General features: G+C 43.8%; 1 protein-coding gene across 5 annotated transcripts in view; it reads left to right on the top strand.

Annotated features, from left to right (window-relative positions):
* Galnt11 (polypeptide N-acetylgalactosaminyltransferase 11) overlaps positions 1–23,089 on the top strand; it is a 31,759-nt gene that overhangs the window by 1,871 nt on the left and 6,799 nt on the right. For 3 of the 5 annotated variants that reach the window (XM_052719480.1, XM_052719478.1, XM_052719482.1), the window contains 7 exons: positions 10,454–10,786; positions 11,552–11,675; positions 12,830–12,996; positions 14,577–14,702; positions 18,008–18,257; positions 20,535–20,652; positions 22,334–22,486. In XM_052719480.1, the coding sequence (XP_052575440.1) occupies positions 10,492–10,786; positions 11,552–11,675; positions 12,830–12,996; positions 14,577–14,702; positions 18,008–18,257; positions 20,535–20,652; positions 22,334–22,486 (1,233 nt within the window). In that variant the 5' untranslated portion in view covers positions 10,454–10,491. Of the gene's footprint in view, positions 1–45; positions 10,274–10,453; positions 10,787–11,551; positions 11,676–12,829; positions 12,997–14,576; positions 14,703–18,007; positions 18,258–20,534; positions 20,653–22,333; positions 22,487–23,089 lie in introns of those variants that run through there. The other 2 variants (XM_052719481.1, XM_052719479.1) reach the window with 2 other exon arrangements.

Genomic DNA, 23,089 nt, shown 5'->3' on the forward strand with positions numbered 1-23,089 from the left:
ATTCATATATATATGAATGAGAGAGAGAGAGAGAGAGAGAGAGAGAGAGAGAGATTCATTCTAAAAGTTTCGTTACTCTGGAGAACTGTGATGAATACAGTGTTTCTGTTTTCATTCTTTGGAATGTATATGTAAGGTTTGGATTGCTCTGCTCACATCTGAAAAGACTCTGCTTTGAAGACTTTTTTACCTGTGCAGGTTGCTGAATCTGACAGACTCCACCTCAACACTCACCTGGATAAGCCCTCAGTAATCTTTTTTAAGTTAATTAATTAATTTTTATTTTATGTGTATTTTGTCTGCATGTATGTCTGTGTAGACATGTGCATATAGTGTCTGTAGAGTCTGGATCCCCTGGAACTGGAGTTTCAGGCAGTTGTGAGCTGCTGTGTGGGTGCTGGGAATTGAACCCGGGTCCTCTGGAAGAGCAACCAGTGTTCTTAACCACTGAGCCATCTCTCCAGCCTGGTGCTCAGTAATCTTCATGGTACTTCATATTGCTTGTCAGCACCCCCTCTGGCTGTTCCTTGGGAACCTTCTGAGGTCTTTCATAGGTTCTTTCCCCCCAAAGTTCACGGTGTCCCCAAGTTTAGTGTTTGCTTTCTGCCCCTGTTGTACCTTCCTTACTTAAACCTCCTCTGCACCAGTTGCCATGGAACTTGAACTGCAATTCCCACGTCTCCTTTAAGTTTGACGTCATTTCCCTCTCAGTCTTCCCATGAATGTGACATCTCTAAAATCATCCCAAACCACCCTTGACCCTTGTTCTGTGCCATCAGGACTTGAAAGCTTGGTGCTGTTGCCTCTTCTTCCTCGGGGCCTCCCTTCATGCTGACAGGTGCAGACAGTTGGCCGTTGCTCTGCCTGTCCACTCAATTTCACAGCCCAAGGTCAAGCCCAGGTGGCTTCTCCTTGGGATTGTTTTCACTGATTCCTTGATTCTGAAGATTTTCTCCCTCAGTCCCGAACTGTTTTGTTCACAGCTGTCAGGACTTTCTTCTAAGATAGGTAGAAGAGTTGCCCCAAGACACTAGCTGGCCGTTTTCACCCCGCCTTCCAATCGGGTCTCACTCTGGAAGCCCAGGCTGGCCTTGAACCCTTGTCATTCTTCTTGTCCAGCTTCCCATGTGCTGGGATTGTATGTCTGTGCAGTTCTGACAGGTTTCCTTTGCAGTGGCAGGGCCCCAGCCTGTCTTCCTACAATTAGTCCTTGAGGTCCTCACAATCCATGATGAGTTAGGGCTGGAGAGCTGGCTCGGTGGTTAAGAGGAAGTGGTGTTCTTGCAGAGAAACCAGTTCAGTGCCCAGCAGATGTGTTGGGGACTTCAAATCACCAGTGGCTCTGACACCTCTGGACTCTACAGGCGCCTGCACTCATATGTACATGCCTACCCCACATACACATAATTAAAAATAAAAATAAATCTTTAAAAAAACTGTTCAGGAAATTCTGCTTCATTTTACCAAGATGGGAGACGGGAGACCTCTTAGAGCTGCCTGGCATGGGTCCTGGGAATTAAACTCTGGAAGAACAGCAAGCGCTCTTCTGAACTGTTGAACTACAGCTTTGGCCCTTAATATTCTTCTTTTTCTTTAAGATTATTTTTATTTTATGTGTAGGAGTGTTTTGCCTGCATATATGTTGGTGTACCCCATGTGTGCAGTGCCCACAAAGACCAAGAGGGTGTGAAATCCCCTGGAACTGGAGTTACAAATGATTGTTAGCCACCATGTGGGTGCTGGGAACTGAACCCAGTTTCTCTGCAAGAGCAACAAGTACTCCTGATCCCCAGCCCCTGGTTTAACATTCCTATTTGAAATGTCTCTGTTAAAAAGGACTATTGTTTTCAAAATATGTAGACTTCACAATTATGTCAACAAGTCTGACTAGGAGTAGATGAAAGACTTCCAGTAGAGGGGAAGTGAGGGACTCCATTCCCTTCCATGGCCCTTTAATTGTCTTCACCTTTATCTTGCCTCAGGGTCACCGGCATTTGCCACCATGCCTTGCGTGTTTTCTGTGGAGAAGAGATTATAAACACTGAGGGCTGTCAGAAGATCTTTCCTAGGGAGCATCTGGTGTCTGGAGTTTAGTTTGCTCTGAACCTTTCCTATTCGGTACTGTCCTTGCTGCAGTTACGATGCCGGCGCTCCTGCGTTCTTTTAGTTTCCGGCACTGAGAAGGGGTGAGGGAACACTATGTGTTCCTGTTGTCATCACCTGGTCATTTCACAGGTTATGGTAGGCACGGCACAGCTGTAAGCCAGTAATTGTATTCACATGAACAACTGCGTTCGGATGTGGCATGGCTCGTTTATGGAAAAGGCTGACAAATGCTTGCTCTTTGACAGTTTGTATACAGCATATACTTACACAGAAAACAGCTAGGAACTACTGGAAGGTAAGTTCTCAACATTTCAAGAGACATTTTAAACTTCATTAAGCATTATGGGAGTGGTTTAGACTGAGAAAATGAAAGCCTCCTGTTATTGTTAGACAGGTTCCTCCCATTAACCATATGCTACAGGGTGTAGATTGTACGGGGCCCAAGATGCAGACTGTCAGGACTCAGAAGTGGTGCTCTTTGAACTTCCATTCCTAGAGTATTTGCTCAGTGTTTGCATTTTCTCAGACTTCAAAAGTTAATGAGATAAAATATCCCTTTCCTTTCAGAGTGCTTAAAACTGTTTCTTTGCACGTGTTGGGATAGAAACCCCCTTTGTATCTGAGAGTAGGGAAAGGGTATTCCATTTCATTGAAAGCCCTACACTACGTATTTCTCTCCAAGGTTTTTCTTACATATGGAGTGTTTTTCTAGGAAAGTTATTTTTTAGCCTCACTTGTTAAATGATTGCATATACTTTATATAATATGTTTGAAATAAAGACAAGTACAAATAGAGGTAGCCAAAATGCCACTAACCAGAACTTATCAATGTTATTTCCTGATAACTGCCAACAGCAATTGCCAACAGCTGTATAGAGACACAAAACAGGCATCAGGGTGTATCATAAAGCAGCACTGGCCAAGTTTCAATGTCACTTTAAACAGTTCCTTTTGTTCATCTCTATCCTCTTAGGTACTGTAGTAAGATGATCAAGCATGCAGCACCCTTCTGGTAGCTTTTCTTATAGAATTACTTAGTGATTTTTAGAAGAAGATGTTAGGCTATTTAGTATATTATAATGCTATCTATGCATTGTAATGGAAGATTAGTGGAAATATGCAACATCATGTCAATGAGAATTTAATTGGCAGATTCAGGTATATATACTTACATTGTTACCCCAGTGCTTTCTTGATTTTGTTGAGAGACATTTTCTAGTTTCTGAGATTCCACAGTAGTGCCAAGCCGGTCTTGGCCTGGGAAGATGGTGTCTACCTGCTCAGCCCTCGCCTGTCCCCGGCCTGTTCTCTTTTCTTCCTTTCATCATAGGAAGCGGCCTTTCTTCTCCATGGCTTATGAGAAAGGCTAGAAACTAACTCGGCTGTTCTGCTTGTGGCTTACCGTTCCTTGTTTCTGTTGTTGTTCTTTTAATTTTTCCTGCTTTGGTCTTGTTTTATTCTGAGGAACTTGTTTGACCTCATTTTTTTTCTACAGTGGTTTGCGTATTGAATTTGTTTTAAAAACTTGGGTCAGTTAGAGTCCATTGAATTGTCATTCGGAGTTACTCTTCTAGGGTTGCAGGTGCAGCTTAATGGTTGCTTGGTGAGGCGCTGAGCTTAATAGTTCAATCCGGGCATCACAGGATTTCCAACTTTGGTTAGAACTGTAAAAATGGTTTATTTTAAAATTTTCCTTTCAGTATTTTTACTGTGTGTGTGTGTGTGTGTGTGTGTGTGTGTGTGTGTGTGTGTGTGCGTGCGCGCGCGCAGTGCAGTGCAGTGCATATGGAGGCCATTTGGTGTCGTTTTTAATTGCTCTCCATCTCACTGAACCTGGAGCTCCCTGATGGGTCAAGCTTGGCAGCCAGTGAGGTCCAGGGATCTGTCTGCCTTTCTCTGCTTCCCCTAGTGCTGAGATCACAGCTGTGTAGGAGCACAGCCTGCACACTGCCAAGGATCCAAACTGAAGTCCGAATGCCTTCTCAGTAAATATTTATTTTCATTACCCCACGTGTACTATGCTCACACTCTGCTGGTGGTGGAAGATTTCACATTGCTCAGAATCTAAATGTCCCATAACTTTTTCAACAGAAATATGCTTTTAAAAAGTATCTAAACAAGTAGTTATTGTTAACACAAGGCACTAATCAACATTTGGGTTTGAGAAGATAGAAGGATCCCTGTGTTGTGGGGTCTCGCTTATGGCTCTGAGGGTGAGGGTCTCTGGGTGAGGTCGTTGTAACAACCTTGCTTATACTGTGGATACATTGTTTATTGAGATGTCTTCATTTCAGAGATCTGGAATTACCATTCAGTTTGCAGGTGCTGGGCTTTTCATTTCCCAGCTTCTTTATTTAGTGCACTCTCTCAGGTGACAGCTGTTACTCAGCCACTCGGGCAGGACCCTTGAATCCACCAGCCCGTTCACATTTTTACCCTAGTCTTCTCTCCTCACACCTCTCTGTCTGACTTGAGCTTGTGGTCTCTCTCCACTGGAGTCACTATGCTGTGTGTACTTTGCCCACCTCCTCCTCTCCTGTCTGAGAGCAGCTACCACATCCATGAAAGAAAAACAAGGTCAAACTGATGTGTTTCACAGGGTAGCCTGTCAATCATTCTACACTGACATCCACGAGTGACTGTTGGGGCTTTTGTAAGCATTTACGTTTCTGACTGAAAAGTTTGTCACTGTTGTTTGGCTTGGCATTAATTGACCTTACATATTTGCTTTGGCCTTCCTTTTAAATATGTTCAGCCTTGGACGCTGATGCCAGGGGTAGTTGCCAGTAGAAGACATAACAAAGATACAAAGCAAAGACTAGTATGTGTAGGCTGGGCTTGTCATTTGTCAGAATAGATGAGATTAGAATTTCAGGTTTTGATTTTTGTTTGGTCGCGTTAATGTCTAACTAGCTGGTATGTGTTTGCTATGTACCTTTTCATATTCGGTTGTTGATCTGTCAGAAAAACGTATCTCTGTTGCTTCCAAGCGCTGATATGGCTAATTATAGAAATGATTGATTTTATAAGTGTCATGTACAGTGATTTGCCACCTAAAACATGTTCTCAATTAAAACATTGCTAAGGAAAAAAACAGCTACTTAACAGAGTTGTTAAGAATTAGGACATTTATTGCCCTTACTTTGGGCTGATGTAGCTATGATGGGGGGAGTGGTCTGTGAGGACTCTAGACAGAGTTGGACAAGCCCTATGGGTGGGCTCTTTGGATAGAAAACCTTTTCATTTTACACTTAGATGTTTGCAGGCAACCGTGCATGGTTGGAAAAATGGAAAGGATTTTCCTGTTTTCACCACGGACTGTTATTTACTATTACAGATTGGGCAGATTCCTTGAGTTGTCTCTTTACTTTGCCAGTAATAAATATGACTGCTGTTCCAGCATCATTTTCTTACTGTTGTTAATAAGGTGCTCTGATAGTTATTAAAGACTTACACAGTCTTTCATTCATTTCAACAAATATTTAGTCTATCTCTGCTGTACACCAAACACTACTCAGGAAATACTGCAAGGAATCAAACAGACCAAAAGGCTCTGATGTGATGTTTCTCATCTTCCAGTCTAGAGGAGCTGAAAGTGGTAAGCCATGTGTGTGTATGAAGAGAGACCGGCTTTACTATCTAGTGTCCGAATTGCACTTTAAGGTAGGTGCTCTAGGTATAGGACCTTATTGAGAAGGCCATATCTGAATGGGGAGTAAACAGGTAAAGGAGGCAGCTATGAAACCACCCAAGGAAAAGTATTCTAGACAGGGAAGAGCCAGCGCAGTCCTTAAGAGTGTGATTGGTGTACTTCTGACCCATACGGATCTGTATCTGGGGTAAAACCAGTGTCAACTGCCCTGGTTTCGGTACGAGGGTGTTAAAAGCCTCTGAAAAGGAAGTAAAGAGTGTTTCTTATTTCTTGTTCTTGGAAGGCAGCCACATCACACTAAGGCCATTTTCTTCAAGGTTTGGTAGCTTAGGTTTTTGCAAGTGCAAAAACCACCTAGTGTGGGGCGTTTACCCACCACCCCCACAGTTTTTCTTGAGTGCGAGCAGCAGGAAATATTAGATAGAAGGATTTATTGCGGAGAATCTTGCGGAGATAAACAGATAGAAAATAAAGGATAGCCTCGAGAGGGCCTGGAACCTATTCCAACGGGCCCCGACTGTCTCTGCCCCAGGGTTTTTATAGAGACACCAAGGGGTGGAGCAAAAGACCTCCTCCCCCAGCACAGCCAAGTGCAGACCATCTCAGACACCTGCACTCAGGCCCGTGGTCTAATCATCCTCTATGCGGACCTGCTGGGTAAAGCCACGAGGACCCCGAGAACGGGCTCCCACACCTAGAAATGTCTGTTTACGAAGGGTTAACATTTGAAAGGACTGTAAGCCATCTAGGCTGCCTGATTCCCAGAGCCAGTGCTCTTTGCAGAACTGGCCCGTTGCATTTGAATTCACAGACCGTTCACCCCGCCTCAGAAAGCCATATGGAACCTATAACTATAGAAAATTTCTAAAATACATCTATACCCATAGTGGCATGCACCAGAGGCAGTGGATTTCTGTGAGATCAGCCTGATTTACATGGTGAGTTCCCAGACAGCCAGGGCTATGTAGAAAACCCTGTCTCATACAGACAAATATACAAACAAACAAAAAATACATCTATATACATACATAAAAAGGACTAAAACGGAGTTATCCTTTAGTGGCAACAATATTAGAAACCTACTAGAGGTTAATAAGAACCCCAGTGTCAGGAATGTTTTTCTTCTTTTGAAATTGGAGGTTCCAAAGACCTCCAAACATTACGGGTTATTGTCATTGTTCCTGGTTACCTTCCTGAACTTGAGTGATAACCTATTACTCAAGACATTACATACTTGAGTCAAAGAACATGGAAAAATCAGCTGGTACTGACCTGGAAACTTTATACTTACTGGCTAGCTTTCATAAAAGTGCTGAAGCTTCTTTATGTGCTCCTGGAAATGAAAAGTAAGCACCAGACATAACAGCTGTGAACTCTTCCAGTTACAGTCATGACTGGTCTGGCAAGACATGCCCAGTGGTGCAGTAGTCGCATAAACATCATGGGGTAGCCAACCACTTTCTGATTGGATTTGAGGCCCTTTATTGGCTGAGAGCCTATGGCAGGGATGGAGGCCCTCGGAGAGAACCTACTACTATTACTTTGCTCAACAGACACAATAAACGGACTCCTAATGACTTACTGTTACACCCATAGATTAAGGAACTTCTTAACCCCTTGCCAGAGAAGCTTCTGTTTGCAATAAGTGACAACACAGATACTCAACAACTGGCCAGGGTGCAAAGAATGAAATAGTACAGAATGTTTAGCTTTAAAGGGAACGTATATATCCCATCCCCCACCCCAGAGCCCAGGAATGTTGTGGAAAGAGGGCGGTGGAAGAGTTGAAGAGCCAAAGGGAGTGGACGACCGTAAGGAGGCAGTGTCTTCTGGACACAACAGGGCGGCTGCACGTATGCGCTTACAGTGGTTATGACAGCACGCACAAGACCTGTCAAGTCCAAGCCACACCAAAGCCAGCATGCAAAGAGGAGGTGGGCACGAGAGTCTACCCTAGCTGAGGTGCTGCTGCCAGTTGTTGGCTGCGCGGAGAGGAAGAGTCAGTTTTCTCTAAGAGTGTACCCCTGATAAGTCAATTGTGTTCCAGTGGAAGGCCACACATCCAAGAATATTTGGGCAGCACCAATTGATGTTGACAGGTGGTAGGGTGGGAGTGGGGGGAACTTTTTTTAAATGATTTATTTATTTTATGTGCATTGGTGTTTTGCCTGCCTGTATGTCTTTGTGAAGGTGTCAGATCCCCTGGAGGCAGAGTTACAGACAGTCGTGAGCTGCCATGTGGTTGCTGGGAATCGAACCCAGGTCCTCTGAAAGAACAGCTATTGCTCTCAACCACTGAACCATCCTTCCAGTTTCCTGTTTTGTTTTATTTTTAAAGACAGGTTCTTACTAGGGCCTGGGCTTCAACAACTAGGCTGGCTGGCTAGCAGGTCTCAGGGATCCATCTGTCTTCAACTTCCTCAGCATTGGGATTACAAAGCATGCCACACTCATTTGTTGCCCTTACAGAGGACCCAGGTTTGATTTTCACATCCACATGATAGTTCACAACCATTCCCTTATTCCAGTTCCAGGGGCTCTGATGCCCTCTTTGGGCCTTCATGGGTACCAGACATGCATGTGGTGCACATAGATACATGGAGGCAAACTACTCATAAACTAAAACAAATAAATCTAAAAGAAAGGAAAGAAGGAAGAAAGAAGCCTCAGCGCTTGCCACAGTTTCTGGTCTTTTACATAGGCACTCTGGACCAAACTCAAGTCCTCAGACTTGCCCGACAAGTGCTAGTCTGCTGAATTCTTTCTGCAGCAATGGAGGTTTGAGTTTCTCACTGGTAGTCTGTATAGTGTTGCCTAGAAAGTAGAGATGCACAGCATAGCTCTGGAGGCCAGGAAACCTGGATTGTCTATGGTACTTTTACTGTGAAGCTCTTAGAAAAATACTTCCCAGGTGGTTTTTTGAGTGTCTCATTGGCCTAGAACGTGCCCAAGTGTGCTAGGCTGACTGGCCAGCAAGACACAGGGATCCACGGGCCTGCCCTTCCTAGCCTAAGACTGAAAGTGTGCTGCCACACTCGGGTAAACCCAGATCTTTACAACAGCTCTCTTCCTACCCCTTTGATTCTTGGCTTTGGAGGGTTCTAGACTTGGCCAAGATGGTGACAATCAGGCTGAAGAAATGCAGATGGCAGTGTCCACCTGTGGTAGAGTTGTTTGCTGGAACAGCTGTTGTATCCTGGGACTGGGAAGGGCTTGGCTGTTGTTCATGTCATCTTTGAAGGCTTCCTCCTGTGTTAAGATACAGGAAGGAGTCCACAGTGGAGGTAGGGAGGTCTGGAGTGGCTTGAGGAGGACCATCTTTTACATGTTAGTTTTGCTGCTTAGTTGGCGACCATCAAAGCCGCATGCCTATGGCCTGACTTCAGCATCCCATGGTCCTCTGAACATGCTATGCTTTTGTTTTTTATTGCTGTTTGCTTGTTAGTTGCCTGCTCCTAAGCCAAGATATCAGGCAGTTAAAATATCTTTCTTGGTTGAAACTCAGAATTTGCCTTAAAGGTCACTACTCTGTCTTCCCATGTTGTTGCAAATTTGTGCCTTGTTTTCCTGATAAAGGCTTTGGACCCTTTCTTCCTGGGCATTTCCTTGCACTTGTATGGGTCTGTATTTTTCGGGTATGTATTTAGTGTAAAAGGTACTTCCAGCTGACAGGGCGGCTCATTGGTGCCTTGCGCCCATTGCAGTTACTACCCTCTTTTATCCGCATTACCATTTTAGTTTTGCTTTAATTACTTTTGTTTTTTAAGTTGACTTGTGAAATATCTAGTAGTTGGTTGGCAAATAATTTAAAAATAGCTGTTTACCATCTAGGCTGAGGGCATAATCTTGTTCAAAAAGCTTAATGTTTAAAGTGAGGTTTACTAATTAATTTGCTTTGTCTTGTTTTTTAGGGATGATTTTTAATTGACTGTAGAAATAAGTGATTTATAAGTTGTATCTTCGTGCAGATGCCAATATACATGGGTTTCTTAGGTAGTGTTTCCTTGTCCTCAGTTCACCTGGAATGTTTATATGTGCTGCTGTTTGATATGATATTTTGTTCTGACTTTGTTTTTACATGATAAAGAGACAGAAAACAATTATTGAAACTCTTTGACAATGCTGTTAGAACTAGAGTGGGCTCTGGGATAGAGTAGACTCTTTGATTAGAAAGTCGGACTTTCTTTTTTGAGTTGGTTATGAGTTTTTTGTTTGCTAGGGTGTTTTTTTCCCAGGGGTGTAGGTGAGGGCACTGTTTGTTTTTGTTTTTGAGCTAAGGTTTCACTTTATAGGCCAGGCTTGGAATTCACTGTGTAGCACAGGCTGGCCATGAACTTAGATGGCCATCTTGCCTTCTCCTCCCAAGTGCTGAGATTGTAATTATGAGCCTCCACTCGTGGCTGTGTGGAAGGGACTTTCCATGTCCTGTGGTGGTACGTGCTGCAGCACTTGATTCTAATCCTGCGAAGGGAGAGCTGAAGACAGTGGCCCCGCTGAGCGCAGTCCAGAGCAAAGGTGAGGAAGCAGTGTTCATTAACAGGGCGGCTGCATGTGTCAGCTGTTCTGTTGCTTCGTTTTCCAAGTGGTGACACAGTGTGAACAATGGGTAGGGTGGGTGGTTTGGAAATCAGTGAGTGTTCAGTAGCTGACTGGGGAGTGTTCCGGGGGTCTAACATGCCTATCTTTCTTTTTTAGGACATTGAAAATGGCCCTTGAGCTATGCTAGGTCTATAATGGGAAGTGTCACAGTTCGGTATTTCTGTTATGGGTGCCTTTTTACATCTGCTACCTGGACAGTTCTGCTTTTCATTTATTTCAACTTCAGTGAAGTGACTCAGCCCCTTAAGAATGTGCCCATCAAGGGGTCTGGCCCCCATGGACCATTTCCCAAAAAATTCTACCCACGTTTTACTCGAAGTCCAGGTCGAGTATTAGATCCGCAGTTTAAAGCAAACAGAATGGACGATTTGATGAATAACCACATCGAAGATCCAGATAATGGCCTCTCAAAATCTTCCTCCGAGCTGGGTAAGTAATCAGGTCTGTGCTCTTTAAATCGTGTGTTGCTCAGGATTAGAAATATCCTATTGTTCCCATAAGTTACATGGTTCTAGTTAGATCTGAGCAGGAGCTGCTGACAGGGCAGTTGTTTAAAGTCTGAACCCAAAGCTTATAGGAGCCCTTTTTATATAAAAGCTTATGTGTAAATTTTTGTGGGGAATGGGTTCCTCTAAAAACTTGATGAGACTGGGGCCTGCTGAAGTCCACTGGGATTTAATAATCGATTTCCTTTATGGAACAATATCAATATTTTTTCTCTGGTCACAAATAATTTGTCTTGTGAGTGTAATAAAATGTGGGGGTTTTGTTAGTTCATTTATTTGTGGTTTTTGTTTGTTTGTTTTGTTTTTTGTTTTTGTTTTTTGAGACAATGTATCTCTAGCTGGCCTGGAACTCACTATGTAGTCTAGGACAGAAATCTGCCTGCCTCTTGTCTCCCTAGTGCTGGTATTAAAGGTATGTGCCAACACATAATAAAGTTGTCTTAAAAATAATGGTTTTGAGCAGGTGTTCGTGGTTAGGTACACTTGGTTTGCATGGAATTGATGAGAGCCTGACGTCAGCCTCAGCTTACTCATTTGAACCCTGCAGCTGCAGACAGCCAATTGAAACTGCGCTGATGTAATCTGATTACAGTGGTGAAGTCAAGACTTCAGGAGACCACCACTCATGTGGCCGTTGAGATCATCTTTCCAGACCTAAGGCTCTGACGGTAATTTCACTCTCTTTCAGGTATGATTTTCAATGAACGTGATCAGGAATTGAGAGACCTGGGCTACCAGAAACATGCCTTTAATATGCTTATTAGTAACCGCTTGGGATACCACAGAGATGTGCCAGACACCAGGAATGCTGAGTATGCTCCTTATTGGCTTCTGATGAATTCCAGTGACAGTGTTTTAACGCCAGTGTGAGCAGTCAAGGACAATGTTCAGTTTGCACTTAGTATTTGGTGTACCAGAACAGTGCACTGGATTCCACTCCTGCTACTCTTGAAGCACTATGGTCTGAAAGTGTAATGATGCAGTTTTAGAGTTTGCTGTATGTCTTTGGACATTTTAAGTCAATTACCTGAACTAAACTTCAAAAAAAATTATTATTGCATTTATGGCAACAAGGAATTAAAACTAGTGACTTACTACTTTTTCATAATCTTCTGTGCTTCTTTCAAAGGCTTTTTGTTCTTGTAGTCAGTCGTTGCACAGACAGATGTTTGTTGAGCACCTTCAGTCTGCCATGCAGTACATAGGCCTGGACAGATAAGATGTACCCCTGGGTTCACAGGGCTCAGTCTCTTTGGGGCAGGTGAGGAAACCAGTTATTGAAGTAGCATGAAATAGGACCTAGATGGGGCTGGTGGAGCAGTCTGGCCTCACAGCAAGTGGTTTCACTGGAGCAAGGAGGCCTTTCCCCCTGTAGAGATAGCACAGAGGTCTTTGAAGTATGAGTGTGCTGTGTTGAAGGGACTGACCCTCATCCACTTTGGTTCTGGTGGGAGAGGTGCGGGAGGTTGGAACTAGGTGGGACAGAGGAAAGAAGTCAGGACCCTGAGTTTATTCTTTAATAGCTTTGTTGTTGCTCAAAGCCACCTATCCAGTAGCTGCTGTGTCCATGGAAGCTCTTCTGTCATCTAAGACTATCACAGTTCACTCAGATCTTTTTACACTATTAGGCAAAAACTAAAAAATTTCAGAGACAAAGTTTTATTATGTATTACTGTGTTTCCACTTAGAACCTCATTGAGAAGCTAGATGTCAGCTTCAGAGTGCTACACATGCAGTAACTTCATGAAAAACAACTCATTATGTAACTTCTATACCAAAAGCAAGAAACCATGTTTTAAAAGATAAATTTATTGGCATGATTCAAAGCAAAGACTAAACCACAGTGTTTTTGTAAATGCTTAAAAATTGCTGTAATGTCAGAAAGCACCTGAACAAGATGGCAGGAAATAACCCAAGACATTTGAGCCTCTTAAAATGTCAGATTTTCTTGTTTTGATTGTTAAAGGTGTAGAGGAAAGTCCTACCCAACTGATCTGCCAACTGCTAGTGTTGTTATCTGTTTCTACAATGAAGCCTTCTCTGCCTTGCTGCGGACTGTGCACAGTGTTGTGGACCGCACGCCAGCACACCTTCTTCATGAGATCATCCTTGTCGATGACAACAGTGACTTTGGTAAGTGATGCTGTGCCTAGTCACAATTCATCGAGGTTCTTATTCACTGTGTGATGCAGCCACAGCTGAGCTTACACCTGTCCATTGATTATAGAATGATTTTACTGAAGTACTTCATCTTTGTAATCTGCTTACAGTGTTATCCAAATTTGCCCCTGGGGAATTTCCCCTTGGCTTGCTTTTAAAAATGTCCATTATGAATTAAGCTCAGATTGATAGGAAGTTATGGAGACTTCTGTTTGCCCTTCAACCAATTTCCCATGTTGGTTCTGTTATACTTACAGTATAGTGTAGTGTAGAAAACAGAATTCCACAATGGTGAATATCCTGCATGAAGATTGTTAGCAACAGCAGTCTTGAGAAACACACTGCATCACCCCGCAGCCCCTGTTGCTCCCCTTTAGAGTTACACTCAGTCTTTGTATCCCTAGTACCCTTCCCTGGCATCTGGTGACCTCCAATTTTGTCATTTCAAAAATGTAATCTAGATGGATATGCAGTATGTGCCCTTTGAGACTGGCACTTTTCATCTGTCACAGTACTGTGGACCATGCTTATAGAAGAAGTGTGCTACACCAGTTGTTCCCAGAGTGGACTGTATTCAGAAAGCTCTTAGATGCCAGTTTTCTGAGAATCACCACGTATTTTACACCATGTATTTTATATACCTTTCTTTAACTGTAGATCTTCATAAAGAAAAGCTTTCTACTCTTTACTCCATTCAGCTCTGAGCCTCCTTCAAGATGAGTGGGGATCCTTTGTACAGAGATGGAGATAGAGGAAGTGACTTGCTCAAGATAGTTTTTGAGAAGTCAAGTGGAGGTTCTACTTAGTCTGCCTGGCTTCCGGCCTCCTCCCTTTGGCACAGCACTGCACACCCAGTGATGGGGTGGCATGGAGACATTCTCCATGTACCAACAACTCTTTAGACCCTCTGTAGCCTCAGTAGAGCTCTACACCAGTATACTTAAGGACTGATGAAGGAACACAACACCCGTGAGACCATAATGCTCAAACCTGGGTAACATCAAAACATCCTCTTGTTATTGTTGCTTTGTTTTTTTGAGGCAGGGTCTTTCTGTGTGGTTCTGGCTGTCCTGGCACTCTATGTAGAACCAGGCTGGCCTTGAACTCAGAGAAGTCTGCCTGCCTCTGCCTCCCAAGTGCTGGAGTTAAAGGTGTATAACACCACACCTGGCGTTTTTTTTGTTGTTGTTGTTTTTGTTTTTGTTTTTTGTTTTTTTTAAAGTCTAGACTGGCCTCAAATTTACTATCAAGCCAAAGTGGGCATTGAAATGGCAGGCAAGAGCCTTCATGTTTGGCTTCATTTCAGACATTGTCTATTGAAAGACACATCTAAGGCAGCTCTTCCTCTTGGCTAGGTTCCAACTTGCACTCTGGGTTTCTTTTTCCTCCTACAGAGGATGCTGGGATGTTTTACAATGAGGCAGAGTCTAACACATTTCTTTGATCACTTGTAGATCTTGACTTACGTGCCAGATACAGTTTTAGGAATGGTTATAAGGTGCCTTTGTGTATATCTCATATGGTGTGAGTAATTATGGAACTGTTCTTTTCAGATGATTTAAAAGGAGAGCTAGATGAATACATCCAAAGATACCTGCCTGCAAAAGTCAAGGTCATAAGAAATAGGAACCGTGAGGGATTGATCCGAGGAAGAATGATCGGAGCAGCCCATGCTACAGGTATATCCGTGCTGTGGCTCTGTGGTTTTGGACGCCTACAGAAGTCCACAGAAAGCCTTAGTTACTGTTCTGTTGCTGTGAGGAGACACCATGAGCAGGGCAGCTTATAAAAGAAAGCATTTGACTTAGGGCTTATGGTCTCAGAAGGTCAGTCTATGACCATTATGGCACAGTAGCTGAAGCTTACATCTGACCCACAAGCAAGAGGCAGAGACAGAGCTAATAAGGGTTTTTGAACCCTCAAAAAGCCCACCTCCAATGACACACTTCCTCTGACAAGGCTACACCTCCTCATCCTTCCAAACAGTTTTATCCAGTGGGGACCAAGCATTTGAACATGAGCCTTTGGGGGCCATTCAGTCCACTCGTTCAGTCTCATTCAAACCTCTACACCATGTTTTCATTGGCTGTTGTCCAAAGGAGTGAAGAAGCTTGTTGTTTGGGAAGATTTTGTAACTCTGACCTGCTGCCCTAAAGCACAGAGTACAAAAATTACTGCTAGAACCCTCACTGACCTATTTCAGTAGTGGCTTTTTAGTTAATTATTGGCCTCTAAAATAGCTTTCTTATCTTGCTGCTTACATAACTAGAAAAGTCCAAGCTAACAAGTAACTGAACTTTTAAAAATTTCATACAGAAATATATAGACTCCAAACTGCTTGACTTGAATTATGCTAATGGTTGTTATTGTGGAGTGCACAGCTCTAAGGTCAGGGTCAGGATTTTACTTGGTAATTGTAAACAGTGTTTAACACTGATAGCATGGAGGAGAGAGTCTCTGTTGTTGTTGGGAGGTTTCCAGGCCCCTCTCTCCATCATGTGGCGCACACCAATCTCCCCCTGAAAGTAGAGAGCAGGTGCAGACTAGCCTTGTGTAGAGAGTACACTCCGGTTCTCTTGGGCTTCACTTGTGTCCTTTGTTTTGATCCCAGGCTGGCTTCCTACTTGCTATGTAGCTGAGGATGGTCTTGAACTCGGGGCCCCTGCTTCTACCTCCCAAGTACTGGGATTATAGACATGCACCACCACACCTGGCTGGATCTCTTTTATGCTTACCTAGAAAGATAGAGGTGTAAGGTTGGCATTCCTGGTTTTCTCTTACTGATCTTGACTAAAATATTTTCCTTTAAAAATACAGACAAGGAGCTGGAGAGATGGCTCAGAGGTTAAGAGCACTGACTGCTCTTCCAAAGGTCCTGAGTTCAATTCCCACATGGTGGTTCACAACCATCCGTAATCAGATCTGGCACCCTCTTCTGTATACATAATAAATAAATAAATCTTTAAAAAAAATCTAGACAAATGAATCGGTTTAAAGTAGCTCCTGGGCATATCAAGTCATGAAGTCAGTTCGATAAGTCCTGACTCGAGTCTTTCCCTCATAGCATTGTCACCTATGCCCTGCTGTGACCTGCTCTGCCTCAGATCCCACCCCCCCCCAAGGGTCTGTGATGATAAGCACTGGGCACCACCACACTCCCCTGCAGCCATGGTAGCCATGGCCCATTGCACTTGCTATACTTGGTTGGGATTTCACTTTTGGGATTTGGTCTTTTTCTTTCAAAACCTCCTGTGACCTGAAGCAGTGGACAGGAAAGGAGAGCAGCCCTCTGCATCCGGTCAGAGCCAGTGCCCTAGGTCAGTGAGACATCTGCTTCTCCAGGCTGTAGCCAAGACTAAAGGAAGTTGGCTGTGCCGGGTCTTTGAAGATGCTGAGCTGGAGAAAACTCTAGAGCATTGAAGATTGTGCCATTTGAACCACTGTACTGCTGCAGTGCATATTTACTGTTATTTTTATGATCTCCTTGTCATTGTTCAGATATGGCGTAGGATCTGCCAGGTTCAAGACAGTTTGAGATTGCTATGGCAGGTTTGGTGCAACCATATAGGATCTTACTGCATTTAGTTAATTAACTTGGCCTCATTTTGAAAAAGTAGTACTTTCAGAATTAAGAAAAGCTATGAAGACATTTCTCCTTAAAGAAACCCTGACCTCAGCCGGGCAGTGGTGGCGCACGCCTTTAATCCCAGCACTCTGGAGGCAGAGGCAGGTGGATCTCCGTGAGTTTGAAGCCAGCCTGGTCTCCAAAGCGAGATCCAGGACAGGCTCCAAAGCTACACAGAGAAACCCTGTCTCGAAAAACCAAAAAAACAAAACCCTGACCTCATTTTCCACTGAACACCAATGGTGCTGAGGAGTGTGCATTCTATATTAGGTAATTGCTAGATTTTTTTGTTTGTTTTTGTTTTTATTTTTGTTTTTGTTTTTGTTTTTCGAGACAGGGTTTCTCTGTGTAGCTTTGCGCCTTTCCTAGAACTCACTTGGTAGCCCAGGCTGGCCTCGAACTCAGAGATCTGCCTGGCTCTGCCTCCCGAGTGCTGGGATTAAAGGCGTGCGCCACCACCGCCCGGCTGCTAGATGTTTTATATACACATTGAGTTTGTGGACAGATAGGGACTATGTGACTAATTTGCTGACATCATTGAAAACTTAGGGGTATTTTTTCAATAATTTATGTTTTAATAAGTCATGTAAAATCTATTCTGATTCTTATTTAGAATAATCCTACTCTCTGATAATTCCAGTTTCTCAAAGAAATTTGGAGTTATCGAAACCAACAGTTCTCAACCTTACTCACATTTATCCAGAAGATGCAAAGATAACAAGAAGACGCAAAGAAAACAGGATGAAGTTTTAGTCATTTATATTTGCTAATAAGGCTGAAAGAATCCCTTAGAGCCCTATGGGAAGTAAGAAGTGAGCTGGAGGTAGTACAGTGGAGAATCCAGGGGAGAACGGTGATATGTATGGACGGTGTCAAACTGTGGTTGGCACAGCAGTCCGTCTTTGAAGGAAGTTACCATAGTGTAGTGGTTCCAGCTCAGGGATGCTAAGCCATTGGTGACAGTGCAGTTCTAGCCTCTAAGGCAGGGATGTACTCAGTTAGATACTTTGAATAAAACAACTGTAGGAAAAGTGGACTCCACAACTGGCCAATGTCACTGCAAGAACACGCTGGGCCTGGCCGCCCCTGGGAGAGGAGGAGTCTCTTGAGTTGCCTGACAGCTTGTTGGGGCCGTCCATGTGGTTTGTAGTCTCTCCGTGACGGTGTACATTTCAGAGACAACTCTTGGCCAAAGGACTTACTTCCCTGAACCCAGCTGACAGTCAGAGAGTAGTTTCTTGATGGGGGTGGTCATGGTGGCCGCCCATGGCCGGTCCATAACAGCCCCATCCTTGCTGCTCAGCTGCACCTTGGCCAAGTGTGAGGTACACTTTCCCATCTTCTCCCTTCACTCTGCAGGAGAAGTCCTAGTGTACCTAGACAGCCATTGTGAAGTCAACGTGATGTGGTTGCAGCCCTTGCTGGCCATCATCCGTGAGGATCCACATACTGTGGTGTGCCCCGTGATTGACATCATCAGCGCTGACACACTTGCCTACAGCTCATCCCCAGTGGTACGGGGAGGTTTCAACTGGGGGCTGCACTTCAAGTGGGATTTAGTTCCTGTGTCCGAGCTGGGAGGAGCTGACGGAGCCACTGCACCAATAAGGTAAGAGAGGTTGGCAGAGTCCCACTAGCTTTTCCTTAGAAAAGAACAGTGTATTAAGGAAAATTTCTTCTTTGTAAGGGGCAAGGGTCTTGACCTAACTTACCCAGTAAAAAAAATTTTGAAGCGAGGTGCTACAAAGAGAGACCCCATCTCAAAAACGCAACAAATTTTGTTTTCATTTTTTTGTTTGTCTTTGAGACAGGATTTATCTCTTTAATAGTTCTGGTTGTCCTGGAACTCACTCTGTAGACCAGGCTGGCCTCCAGAGATCCACCTCCAGTAAAGACTCTTAGGAGTATAGTTTTATATAAGCCGAGCCCAGAGTTAAGAGTAAGAAACTGGCCGGGCGGTGGTGGCGCACGCCTTTAATCCCAGCACTCGGGAGGCAGAGGCCGGCGGATCTCTATGAGTTCGAGGCCAGCCTGGGCTACCAAGTGAGTTCCAGGAAAGGCGCAAAGCTACACAGAGAAACCCTGTCTCGAAAAAAACAAAAAAAAAAAGTAAGAAACTGTCAGTGCCCCTAAGTGTTGTGTCGTTTGTGAGAGAGGCAAATAGGTAACTGTTTCTGGGGGAGTGTGGGTGCCCCTGTGTCCTGTGGTCTGTGTCAGACTCCTCTCCAGTTCATCACTACAGGCTGAGTATCTCTTTGTCTGAGATGAGAAGTGTTTTAGAATTCAGGTATTTTTGTTGTATGTTGGAATATTTGCATGTCCATAACTGGAGATTTTGGGATGGAGCCCAAGTATAACTGTGTAATGCACTTGTGTTTCACACATTTTCTACAAGACCTGAACATAACTTGATGCAGCCTTCAGGAAGCTCTGTTGCAGACAAGAAGTCATATCAGTCCTTTTTCAGTTTTTTTAATTTTTCATATACTATATTTTTGTCATAGTCTTTCCCCTCACCAACTCCTCCCAGATCTCCCTCCCTCCCACCCAACTTCATATTCTTTCTTAAAAAGCAAACTCAAGAACAAAAAGCACACACAGAAATACCCTCCCCTCCCCAGAGTCCGTTCTGTGCTGACAACTATCCCAGTGCATGGCCTGCTTTGGGTGTGGGCCATAGACTCGGTGGCACCCTATTGAAGAAGAGGGATTTCCCTTCCCAGCAATTATCGATTACAAACACAGTCTTGGCTGTCTTAGTTCTGATTCCTTTGAAGATACTTTTTTTTTTTCCAAAATGTTTTTCAGACATGTATAAATAGGTTTTGTTGTTTCGTTTTTTAAATACAGACTTGGCTTATGCCATGTAACTGCCATACCTGCAGGATTGGAGATTGAAGCCAGGGATTTCCACCTGCTCTACAAGCCTCCTTACCAACTGAGCCACATCTAGTCCATGTAAATGGTTTTTAGAGTATCTAGTTCTCTCCCAAGCTTTCAATCATCTCTTTTTTCTTTGAGTGTATTGAGTAGTTATTTTGAAGTCTGTTTGATAGCTTCATAATTAAAACTTTCACATCTATTTTTGTTGTAGACTGTTTCTCTTTTCTGTGATTTCCCCTCCCTGGTTGCCTGCTTATTTATCTGTCTGCTCTTTTGTTAGACATTCTAGAGTTCTTCTGTAGGCAGTTTGGGACAGTAGAACCGGCGCATGAATCCCTAGCTTCAGGTCAGGAGGTCAGATGCCTAGAGGTTGGGTAATGCCTGCTGCAGGGTGCTGCAACTTCAACCCGAATCGTCTGTTGTTGGCAAGCTGCTGTGTGAGAGGGAGGGAGGGACCCTCATGTGTTAGGAGTTAACAGAATCCCTGGCCTCAAACCAGATGCCAGTAGTGGCCCCTCCCTCCCACTCACATGCTAAGTATGATGGCTCTAAATATTCAGAGCTCTGAACGCTCTAACATGGATGTCACTGCTGGCACAGTCAGCCTCTTGAGAGCCGCTGATGATGATGCTCTTCAACTCAGAAGGGAGGCTGTCTCTGTGGCAGGCCCTGGACTCAGTTTTTGTCCAGTGCCTCTACTAGGCCAGCAAAATTAAGTCATTTGAGTTGGGTGTCTATCAAACTCAGTTACAGTAAGAATAGTACTTTGATACTTAGAATGTAATCTTATGCCAGATACTTATATAGCCCCAGCAATCCAGAAAATTCAGGTATGTGGCCTAGCTTGCTCCCTTATTAGATGAAAATGTTTCCTTTTTATCTGTTATCCTTTTATTTAGCTTTTCTCTAATGACAGCTAATCTGTGTCCCAGAGTCACAGAGACTTTGTAAACAATAGGTAACTGGTTCTATTGAATGAGCACAGGCTGTGGTCCTTTTCTAGGTCACCTACAATGGCTGGAGGATTGTTTGCAATGAATAGACAATATTTCAATGATCTTGGACAGTATGACAGTGGCATGGATATCTGGGGAGGAGAAAATCTGGAAATCTCATTTCGGGTAATTTTGATTTTGTGTGTGTTCTGTTATTAAATTTTCTGTAATGGAATATAATTGCAGTTTAGGGGCAAAGAGAACCTTCTGAGCAGGTGGGCCCCCATACCACCCATCTGGACCTGTCTGCAGAGTCCCCGTCAGCCCATAGCACAGTACTTATACATGTCTATTTATAATTTTGAAAACATACCACTATAGTGCTTTAAAGGGCAGTTTTTCTCCAAATTTTTTTTGGGTTGTAAGTTTATATAGATATCATTGGTTCAGTTTTCTTTTGTTCTCTTTCTTTTTCACAAAAGTAAATGAATCCCATAAATGGTAAAAGTATATACTCTCACACATGACACGACATGCATATATTTTAAAAGGTTCTTTAAAAAAATGAGTGTTTGCACAAGCACACACATGTGCTATGGTACTCATGTGGAAGCCATGGCCCAACTTACAGGAGTTGGTTCTCTCCTCCTGCCGTGTGGCTCCTGGAGATCGAACAGGAGCCGTCAGGCTTGGTGGCAAGCACTTCTGCTCCCTGAGCCAGCCTCCCAGCCCTGCCTGCAACCAAGTACTCTTGAATCTGAATCAATTGTATCATTTAGAAAAAAAGACTTTTTGGACTTGGGGAGATGGCTCAGTGGTCAAACCACTCTCCCTGCAAGCAAGAGTAGAGATGTCTGGGTCCTGAGAGCCCATGTAAACATCAGGTTGGCATGGCTGCTCATCTGTAGTTCTAGCCTTGGAACATAGACACAGGATTCCCAGACAAATTACTAGCCATACTAGTGAGCTCTGGGTTTGATTGAGACCCTGCCTCCAAAGGATGCAGTAGAAGAGTGGTAAAGGGGGACCCCCACCCCCTTTAAAAGATAGATTATTTATGTAGTTTATGTATATGGGTATTTTGTTTGCATGTTCATCTGCACACAAGAAGAGAGCATCAGATCCCACTATAGATGTGAGCCACCATGTGGTTGCTGGGAATTGAACTGAAGACCTCTGGAAAAGCAGCCGGTGCTCTTAACCACTGAGCTGTCTCAAGCCATCTCTCAGGCCCCAAGATTTCCAATATTAACCTTAGGCCTCAGTGTTCATTCTCATGCATGTGCACTGCATATGCAGGCATGCCACACATATGCAAACGTGTGCATATGCAGGAACACTGCACAAACATGTAAGAAAAAAGAGGTGTTTTCTTAGAAACAAAGTGTATAAAAGAAAGTACATGAGCCGGGTGGTGATGGCGCACCCTTTAATCCCAGCAATCGGGAGGCAGAGCCAGGTGGATCTCTGTGAGTTTAAGGCCAGCCTGGTCTACAGAGTGAGTTCCAGGACAGGCACCAAAGCTACACAGAGAAACCCTGTCTTGAAAAACAAAAACAAAAAAAACAAAGTACATGAAAAACAGAAGACCAGCTAATAAGCATAACTGTTTTCAAATCTTTAAGAGCAAGTCCATTAATGCAACAAAGAATGATAGCATAATTCAGACACATGGGAGCAAATGAATGTTTTCAGAATTGGTTGCCTTTTTAATTTCAGGAAGACCCAATTTTTAAACGCCCCTACTTTCTTCTGAGTAGATCTCATAGAGAAACACCTGTAAGTTGCATAGCCACCATTCATACAGGCTGGTGTGTGGGCTGCTTCTGTCTGAACTGTTGGTCGATGTCTGTTTGCTTCTGCCTAGATCTGGATGTGTGGCGGTAAGCTCTTCATCATCCCTTGCTCAAGAGTAGGACACATTTTCCGAAAAAGGCGGCCATACGGATCTCCTGAAGGCCAGGACACCATGACACACAACTCCCTGAGGCTGGCCCATGTCTGGTTGGATGAGTACAAGGTGAGTGTCTGTGTCTGTCACTCCACTCGTGCTTGTTCTTCTTGGCTGACCTTCACTGCTGTGCCATCTCTCTGGGCTTCTTTTCACCCAGGAGTCACTCGGTTTGGGTTCTCACCTGACTTCTGAGTGTGATTCGTAAGCATTGGAAGCAGCTCTGTTTTAGTGCAGTGATCCTTCTGTGCCCATCAGAGTTTGGAACTCCACAGAACTGGGCTGCACTTCCTCACCCACTGGACTTCACTGCTCACTCCAGATTCCTTCCCCATTGCTGTCCTACCTTATACAACTTTGTTTTCTTTGCAGAATCTTTATCAAGTATAATTTGCATGTTAATTTTAGAGCATTTTGTCACATCAAAAAGAAATACTGTACTTTTCATGTTTCACCTCTGACCATAGCTCTAGACAACCACATCTGTCTCCTGGCTCCAGTCTTTCCTAGACCTCTCACACATTTGTGCCCTTCTCTTTGACTTTCACTTGGTGTTTGTGTTTAGGCTGGGCAGTGTTGTAGCTGGTCTCAGCACTTCACTACTTCCCATTGCTCAGGGATACTCTATCCATCTGGCCATCACCTGGGCATTTGGCTTGTTTACACGTTAAC

This window comes from Peromyscus californicus, unplaced genomic scaffold (assembly GCF_007827085.1).
Source record: "Peromyscus californicus insignis strain IS unplaced genomic scaffold, ASM782708v3 Scaffold_6__1_contigs__length_162567912, whole genome shotgun sequence".
NCBI lineage: Eukaryota > Metazoa > Chordata > Mammalia > Rodentia > Cricetidae > Peromyscus > Peromyscus californicus.